Here is a 10,035-nt window from a genome sequence, read left to right as displayed (position 1 = left end):
GTGCCCCTATACTACTTCCGTACAGTGCCCCACAGTGCCCATATACTACTGCCATACAGTGCCCATATACTACTGCCATACAGTGCCCATGTACTACTGCCATACAGTGCCCCTATACTACTGCCGTACAGTGCCTCACAGTGCTCATATACTACTGCCATACAGTGCCCCACAGTTCCCCACAGCGCAGATATACTACTGCCATACAGTTCCTATACTGTAAATAGAACCAGACTACCTAAATCCCTTACGGTGACTTTTATGAGACAGAGCCAACTCATGACGATTCCTTATTCTTTATTCACACAGGTAATGCTAAGCAGAATATAACTCCTCCACTGAGGCTACTGAAAACCAGTCAGCTTCAAGACCTCGGGGTAACGTGTGCGGTGGGTCATGCACTTCTCCCGATCGATGAAGAGAGTGTTGGCCTTGTTGGCTATGTCTCTCTCCAGGGACATCCTGGTGTCCTCCAGGTTTCTAAGGGACTGCTCGGCCTCCTCCAGCTTCTGCTTCAGGAACTCCACCGACTCGGTCAGCTCCCCGACCTCACTGATGAGCCTGAGGGAAGAGAGAAGTCAGCAGTCAGCTACATGGCGGCCATATTACTGGATGTGAGTGGCTACCATACACTCTCCTATAGGCTGTTATTATATAGAGGTATCATACAGTGTGTAGCATTGGGGGGAGGTTTCCCCAGGGGCAATGATGTCACTGCATTTATCCTATGAGATGAAGAGCTGAGAGAGTTGGGGGCTGGGATTAGGCTGGGCGGGTGGTCACGAGGACTGCCAGGTACTGTAGTTTTAGGGCAGTGCACAGCAAGGATATCATAGAGAAAATGGAGCCAAGAGATGAAAGTAGCGACACACCGATGACCAGACGTATTGGTAGGAAACATGCAAGTGTGTCCTACCATACACTAGTCATTGGATAACCCCTTTAATGGGCGGAAAGTACCTATTGAGGGTTCCCCCTAATGGGGTCTTATACCTAATGAAGGGGGATTATCTACCCACTGGGGGCTTCTACCTAATGGGGGATTACATACCCATGGGGCGCTTCTACCTAATGGGGGATTACCTACCCACAGGGGGCTTCTACCTAATAGGGGATTACATACCCATGGGGCGCTTCTACCTAATGGGGGATTACATACCCACTGGGTGCTTCTACCTAATGGGGGATTACCTACCCACAAGGGCTTTCTACTTTATGGGGGATTACCTACCTACTGGGGGCTTCTACTTAATGGGGGATTACCTGCCCACTGGGGTCTTCTAATTAATAGGGGATTACCTACCTACTGGGGGCCTCTACCTAATGGGGGATTACCTACCTACTGGGGGCTTCTACCTAATAGGGGATTATCTACCCACTGGGGGCTTCTACCTAATGGGGGATTACCTAATCACTGGGGGCTTCTACCTAATTGAGGGGGCAACATTACTTAATGAGCACAGATTACCTACTGGGGTCTTCTACCTAATGGATACAGCACTCCCACCCTCCGAGCAGTTATCAGACATACATGACTGGGTGTAACAATAGTGGGTTCAGGTTCCTGATGATGTCGGGGCTGGGGGCAGGGAATTTACTCATTCACCACAGATAGGAAGTAAATTACCAGCATTTTATCTTTAGACTCTTCTATAGAACATAATGATTTTCAGCTTCATTGTGCTAAACAAAGAGATTGTACTGGGAGGAGTGATGGGGCTCAGACCTTCTTGTGTCTTCCAGGATCCTCAACAGAAAAACAAGATTGCTATGGGATGTGTAACTACAGCCCAGTACACACACAGCATCGGTGTGCCAGGCTTAACCAGCATCTTGTCTGCCACGGAGTTGATAAACCTGCAGGGGGGTCACAATGGTTTCTGCTTTATAAGTCACTTTTTTTTCCCTGGACCTTAAGACTCAACATTTCTCTTCATCTAAAATCATATCTATCTCCTATCTATCTATCTATCTATCTATCTATCTATCTATCTATCTATCTATCTATCTCCTATCTATCTATCTCCTATCTCCCTCCTATCTATCTATCTCCTATCTATCTATTATCTATCTATCTATCTATCTCCTATCTCCCTCCTATCTATCTATCTCCTATCTATCTATCTATCTATCTATCTATCTATCTATCTATCTATCTATCTATCTATCTATCTATCTATCTATCTATCCAATGTACACCATGTATTTATTAACTAATTAACCTTTTTGCTACTCTAGACAACCAGGGATACTGGCAATAAACACTCTCTACCCTAGACCACCAGGGATATTAAACATTACATTACCTGGACCACCAGGGATGCTGGTATAAACCATGCTCCTAATACCTTCAATGTACTGGACCCCAAAGGATACTGGTAATAACCCAGTACCAAAGGTCACTAGGGATGCTGGTATTAACCACTTCACCTCAATATACTAGACAACAGAGTATACTTGCCTTAAGGCTGGGTTCACACTATGTATATTTGAGGCTGTATTTGGTCCTCATGTCAGGTCCTCATAGCAACCAAAACCAGGAGTGGATTGAAAACACAGAAAGGCTCTGTCCACACAATGTTGTAATTGAGTGGATGGCCGCCATATAACGGTAAATAACTTACATTATTTCAATATAACAGCCGTTGTTCTAAAATAACAGCACATATTTGCCATTATATGGCGGCCATCCACTCAATTACAACATTATGTGAACAGATCCTTTCTGTGTTTTCAATCCACTCCTGGTTTTGGTTGCTATACAGCCTCAAACATACAGCCTCAAATATATGTAGTGTGAACATAGCTAAGGAGTTTTCCAATAGCAAAACCTACTTACAGACACCTAATAAATGAACATACTGTATATGGGTAAATACAGTTATTTTATCATCTTTCTGTAGGCTTATATCATTTCCTTCTGCTTGTGATGCAAACTGTCTGCTCCATTGTCTTCACTGCCCCACTTCTTGTCTAATGCACTGTATATCCTGTAATGGATTTCCTGTTCCTGCTGTACACTCTACATAGGAATTCTGCCAACTACCCCCCCCCCCACACACTATACCCCTGCCCACATGAGCCTCCCAGTTAGTGGAAGGGTGACAGTTGGCTGAATACCCAGCTAGAGCGCCCAGCATACACAGGAAGTCCTTTACAGCATATAAACTAGACAGGAAACGGGGGGCAGCAAAGAAAACAGAACAGAAGAAAATCTTAAAATATCAGAGGAAAGTAGTAAAATAACTTTTTTAACCAATATATACTCATTTGGTCACTACTTAAAAATATTTTTTATCCACTTTAACCCTTTAAGTCCCCTAGATCACTAGGGATGTGGGAACCTAGGGAAACCTACTATGTATTGGCGATCAACGATGTAATGTTTTATCCTGATCACTCGTCCATCCCATAAGACCTTTACTCGAGTGTTTTATACGTGGTAAGAACATTATCCTGGCACACTTGCTGAAGGATTACTATCATGCCGCTTCTTCTTTCCTGAAGGTTTCTATCCAGGTGAGTCATTTTCCATTCTTCTCAGATGAGGAAGCACTGAAGCTAATTCTCCTTTATGTCCCGGCCTGCGGGCTCCTGTCGTGTCTATAGTCTCTTTATTAGGGTCATGGCACTGTTTGGATTACTTTGCACCCTGCCGTCCTGCTGATACCTGCTCAGCCCCATCCGATCACAATGGGCAGACTTCATTTTTTGCTCTGTGTGTCTCTTGGTGATCAAAGGAAAAGGTATCACATAGCGATCTCCATGGACAGTGCGGAGTGGCCGCTATGTGACTCATTGCCACTCGGAGCCTTTAGAAGCCGGCTCTGATCTGAATAGACTGAGATGTGTTATTTAGAGCGACCTCATCAATCTTTAAGCACTTCGGCAAAGAACAATGAAATGGTGGAACATTACCAAGGGATCGACATCTTCCAAAAGAATATAAAAACCTGGAGCCTGCCTCCGGAACATCGAGTACTGAAATCAGTGTAATAGGGGGATGATGCACGTCTTCTCTGTTTTGGATGGATTGGCATTGTAGCTGTCGGAGCCAGAGGTTGAGAACCTCAGTCTCCGGGTACCACAGGTATAACTGTGCCAACCGCAAAACTATGAAGAGGGAAATTTATGTTTTCAACAGCCAAAAGGGCAGGTCCTCTAACAATAACGGCGCCACATCTGTCCACTGGTTGAGCATTTAAAGGGCTTTTCACTAGTATCAGCCATAGTGTTTTTGTTCCCCTTGTATGGTTAGGGCCTGGACCCCATATCCCTGTGATGTCCCCTGTGGTATCAGCATCCTGTAAGGTGTGAGGTGCGGACCCCATATCCCTGTGATGTCTCCTGTGGTATCAGAATCCTGTAAGGTGTGAGGACCCCATATCCCTGTGATGCCCCCTGTGGTATCAGCATCCTGTAAGGTGTGAGGTGCGGACCCCATATCCCTGTGATGTCTCCTGTGGTATCAGCATCCTGTAAGGTGTGAGGACCCCATATCCCTGTGATGTCTCCTGTGGTATCAGCATCCTGTGAGGTGTGAGGTGCGGACCCCATATCCCTGTGATGTCCCCTGTGGTATCAGCATCCTGTAAGGTGTGAGGACCCCATATCCCTGTGATGTCTCCTGTGGTATCAGCATCCTGTAAGGTGTGAGGACCCCATATCCCTGTGATGTCTCCTGTGATATCAGCATCCTGTAAGGTGTGAGGTGCGGACCCCATATCCCTGTGATGTCTCCTGTGGTATCAGCATTCTGTAAGGTGTGAGGTGCGGACCCCATATCCCTGTGATGTCTCCTGTGGTATCAGCATCCTGTAAGGTGTGTGGACCCCATATCCCTGTGATGTCTCCTGTGATATCAGCATCCTGTAAGGTGTGAGGACCCCATATCCCTGTGATGTCTCCTGTGGTATCAGCATCCTGTAAGGTGTGAGGACCCCACATCCCTGTGATGTCTCCTGTGGTATCAGCATCATGTAAGGTGTGAGGACCCCATATCTCTGTGATGTCTCCTGTGGTATCAGCATCCTGTAAGGTGTGAGGACCACATATCCCTGTGATGTCTCCTGTGGTATCAGCATCCTGTAAGGTGTGAGGACCCCATATCCCTGTGATGTCTCCTGTGGTATCAGCATCCTGTAAGGTGTGAGGACCCCATATCCCTGTGATGTCTCCTGTGGTATCAGCATCCTGTAAGGTGTGAGGTACGTCTTCCATGGATGAGACTTGTTTCTCCAATGAATGGTTTACAAAGTCCACTGCTTGGTTTGAGGCTTGATCTGCCATAGGGGGTTGCATTTACAGAGAACTAAACCATGCTATGGGTACTTCACCAGGGTAGACAGACCTAAGCTATAGAGCCAAGCCAAGACTAGCCATTCAACTCAACTCTATAGCAACCATTTTGGAAGTATTCATTGACAGAACCAGTAGAATAAAGTAGACTGGACAGATTAAAGGGTGGAAAAAGACAGTATTTATCTGCATCGCTATCACCTGGCAAGCTATGGGGATGTTACTGGCAAAGCTTCACCATAGTAAATGACATTAACTGAAGCTCAAGTTTCCAGTCTTCACCCAATGAGGTACCATGACCATAATCATAATGGTTTCTATCAGTATGGTGAAGAAGTCTTACCCAGGATCCATCTCAGGAGCAGTGGTTGGAGCAATGTTCCTTATTCCCCGCACTTACCTGAACTGTACAGGATCCCTACAGAGCTCCACGTTGGGCCTGTACGATCTCTGATCCAGCCGACTCTGAGCGACTTTCATAGGAGCCTCCTTATCCTTTATAGCCTGCTTGAGAGCGGCGATATTATTCTCCTGATCTCCGATCTCCTTCAGGGTCTGCACGGAGGAATGACAGAGAAGTATAATATATACACATGTATACATATAATGCTGCCGGGTCTTTTTATACAGAACCTGGTTATGTTTCATCTGAGCAATAACTGAGCTCCGGAGCCTTTGTAGGTGCTCAAATATTTGCAAGGATATTAGTGTGTATGGCCGGCAGGGTGAGCGCTCAATCTGCAAGTGTATTTACTTAGGGAACATGTCAGTAGTCTCAGCCGGCTGCAAGGAAAATATCACCAATGTGGCATATTAGGGAAAAACTTAAAGGGATTGTTCACTTTGGACTATGGCTTTTAATTCGAAGAGCCCTCTGACCATAAGCAGAGTATTTTCCTGCTGAGATCCCCAGCGATCAGCTGTAATCTGTAAACCAAGGATAGGGAACCTGCGGCCCTCCAGCTCTTAAAAAACCACAATTCCCATCATGCCTGGACAGCCAAAGCTTTAGCTGTACAGAAATCCAATTGTGAGTGTTCTGTTTTCCTGCAGCGCTCCCAGAGGAGAGATGAAGTATTACACAGCTCTCATTGAAATCAATGGCCTGTCACATTACCTTCATAGATAGACACAGAAAGCCACTCTTTGCAGCTGCTCCGCCCTCTGGCCAATAGATAAGGGTCCAGAGTGTAAGGGACCCCATTTAAATCTAGCAATTTCTGAAACAGCCCACCATGTGAATTGGAGGCAGCCAGACCACCACTGGACCCTCATACCTGGAGAGCACCCATCCAATACTCAGGTCTCCTATTCTCTATATCTATGCTCACTGGCAGGAAAACCAACAGCTGTGGCTGTAAAGTAATTGCAAAACTACAACTCCAAGCATGCCCTGACAGCCATGCATCATCTACCCTGTTTCCCTGAAAATAAGACCTAGTAGAGGTTTTGCTGAATTGCTAAATAGAAAGTCTCCCCTGAAAGTAAGAACTAGCAAAGTAGTTGTTTGGAAGCTTGCCCGCCGAACAGAACACCAGGGCATGCAGCTGTGATTCTTTTTAGCACACCACGATTGTCCCCTACCTTTACTGTCCGTTGCAGAGCAGCTCCATACAGGACATAAGGACTGTCACCTGCCCCCAACCTCAATGTTCCCTTCCACGGCTATTACTTATAAATGTGCAGACAAGCCATCAAGGCCCGTCGCCCGTCGACTGCCGCCATCCCCGTTCTCCCCTTCTGCCAGATGTAGAGCTGCACACAGTCTTCCGTTATCCCGTCCCCTGCCACCATAACGTACTCTGTCCCTGCTGAGCTGTACTACTGTGCTGTGGTGAGCTACCCCTGGTGGCCAGAAGCCGCCATACTGTACTCTCTGTCCCTGCTGTGCTGTATGAGTGTGCTGTGGTGAGCTCCCCCTGGTGGCTGGAAACCACCATACCATACGCTGTCCCTGCTGTGCTGTACAAGTGTGCTGACGTTAGCTCCCCCTGGTGGCCGGAAGCCGCCATACCATATGCTCTGTCCCAGCTGTGCATGTGACATATGAATTCTTCTTCATGGAAAAATAAGACATCCCCTAAAAATAGGATCTAGCTCATCCTCAGGGCATGCTGGGAGTTGTAGTTTTGCAACAGAAGAATAACTAGGGCTCTGAACCCCAACCTGTGGCTCTCCAAGCAGTTGCATAACTACAACTCCCATCATGCTGGAAATTGTAGTTTGGCCACTGCTAGAGAGCCTGCAACCACCACATCACGCTGGGAGTCGTAGTTGTGCAAGGGCTGGAGAGCCACAGATTGCGACCACTGATCTGAAGGCTTCTATAGTAGCATACCGAAAACTAGAGCAGCGACCCCCATCCTGAGGCTCTCCAGCAGGAGCAAAACTACCACTCCCAGCTGAAGAATAGTTCTACAACTATCATTTTGCAACTCCTGGAGAGCATGTGGCTGTCAGTGAATGCTGGGAGTTGTAGTGCTACAACAGTCGGAGATCCATGGCATCTTGGGAGCTGTAGTTTTGGTACAGCGAGGGCGCCTCAGAATGGAGACCAATGCATTAGGGTTTGTAATAACACAACCTTAGTGGAGGGGTTAGCCAGCATTAGAAAAATTTGGCCGCTTTCTTCCAGAGACAGAACCGCTCTTGTCTCCAGTTTAGGTAGAGTTTTGCAAACCAGTTCTATTGAAGTGAATGAAGCTTAATTGCAAATCATACCTGAACTGAAGACAATAGTGGTGCTGTCTCTGGAAGTAAGGGGCTATGTTTTTCTAACACTGGATAACCCCTTTAACTCTGTATAAAAGTTTACATTGGAGCTTGTCTATGGGTAGTATGTAAGAACTGTATAGGTGTCAGTGCTATAGATGTTAGTGGGATGTATAGACCCCTCACTCTCAGCCGGGCCCCTTAGCGGATCCTCCTCTCCTGAATTCCTTCATGCAGGTAATTATTGGATGAGGATGTAAATATTAGGGAAACACACGGCGTGAGGCACTTCACAGCTGTCTGTGTGTCACATTACACCGCCGGGTCCCTCTAATGAACAAGTGTCTGCGGCCGGATGAGCCGTGCGATCACAGAGCGCAAAACAAACAGCTCCGCTGCCAGCTAATGATCAGCCAGGCCACCGCTGACTGCCCAGGTTGTTATGGAAACCAGGGGGAGACGGGGCAAAGGGGCCACAGAAAATACCGCAGCAAATTAATTGTGCCAACAACTGCTACATAACATGTACACAGATGGCGGGTCCTATACCGAGGGGCAGCCGGGTGAGGTTACTGGAGATAGGTAGACAGCCATGTTACTGAGGAGGGAGATAGATAGATAGATAGATAGATAGATAGATAGATAGATAGATAGATAGATAGATAGATAGATAGATAGGAGATAGATAGATAGATAGATAGGAGATATATAGATAGATAGATAGATAGATAGATAGATAGATAGATAGATAGATAGATAGATAGGAGATAGATAGATAGATAGATAGATAGATAGATAGATAGATAGATAGATAGATAGATAGATAGATAGATAGATAGGAGATAATAGATAGATAGATAGATAGATAGATAGATAGATAGATAGATAGATAGATAAATAGCATAAGGTGGACGCAGCACTCCAGAAATCTTTATGTCGTTGGTGCCTGCAGTAAATACCCTTGCGGACCACGGGTATAAGAGTATATAAACCAGCAAAATTACCGCAGCACTCCGTAGGTAAATTTTCAAACTGTGAAGTTTATTGCTTCCACAAGTGCATTTAGCAACGTTTCAGCTCAATCAGCTTGAGAAAGGCTCATACCGATTGAGCTGAAACGTTGCTAAATGCACTTGTGGAAGCAATAAACTTCACAGTTTGAAAATTTACCTACGGAGTGCTGCGGTAATTTTGCTGGTTTAGATAGATAGATAGATAGATAGATAGGAGATAGATAGATAGATAGATAGGAGATAGATAGATAGATAGATAGATAGGAGATAATAGATAGATAGATAGATAGATAGGAGATAGATATGAGATAGATAGATAGGAGATAGATAGATAGATAGATAGATAGATAGGAGATAGATAGATAGATAGATAGGAGATAATAGATAGATAGATAGATAGATAGATAGATAGATAGATAGATAGATAGATAGATAGGAGATAGATAGGAGATAATAGATAGATAGATAGATAGATAGATAGATAGATAGATAGATAGATAGATAGATAGATAGATAGATAGGAGATAGATAGATAGATAGATAGGAGATAGATAGATAGATAGATAGATAGATAGATAGATAGATAGATAGATAGATAGGAGATGGATGGATAGATAGATAGAAGATCTGTAGTCACATACAGCTCTGTGGTCACATACAGCCATGTGGTTACCGCCCTGTAGTCACATACAGCCATGTGGTTACCGCCCTGTAGTCACATACAGCCATGTGGTTACCGCCCTGTAGTCACATACAGCCATGTGGTTACCGCCCTGTAGTCACATACAGCCATGTGGTTACCGCCCTGTAGTCACATACAGCTCTGTGGTTACGGCCCTGTAGTCACATACAGCTCTGTGGTTACCGCCCTGTAGTCACATACAGCTCTATAGTCACATACTGCCCTGTGGTCACATACAGCTCTGTGGTCACATACAGCCATGTGGTTAACGCCCTGTGGTTTCTGTGAGTGTCCCCTCTGCTGAGTGTAGATCCCATATAGGGAAGGTGA

General features: G+C 45.5%; 1 protein-coding gene across 1 annotated transcript in view; it reads right to left on the bottom strand.

Moving 5' to 3' along the window:
* Positions 1-280: 280 nt before the first annotated feature.
* TEKT4 (tektin 4) overlaps positions 281-10,035 on the bottom strand; it is a 33,447-nt gene continuing 23,692 nt past the window's right edge. Inside the window, exons 5-6 of the mRNA XM_069984198.1 lie at positions 5,699-5,853; positions 281-561 (exon numbers count right to left, since the gene is read on the bottom strand). Of these exons, the coding sequence (XP_069840299.1) occupies positions 345-561; positions 5,699-5,853 (372 nt within the window). The 3' untranslated portion in view covers positions 281-344. The remainder of the gene's footprint in view (positions 562-5,698; positions 5,854-10,035) is intronic.

Source organism: Dendropsophus ebraccatus, chromosome 9 (assembly GCF_027789765.1).
Source record: "Dendropsophus ebraccatus isolate aDenEbr1 chromosome 9, aDenEbr1.pat, whole genome shotgun sequence".
Taxonomy (NCBI): Eukaryota; Metazoa; Chordata; class Amphibia; order Anura; family Hylidae; genus Dendropsophus; species Dendropsophus ebraccatus.
Note: the sequence above shows the minus strand (reverse complement) of the source record. Positions and strands in the feature narration are given on the sequence as shown.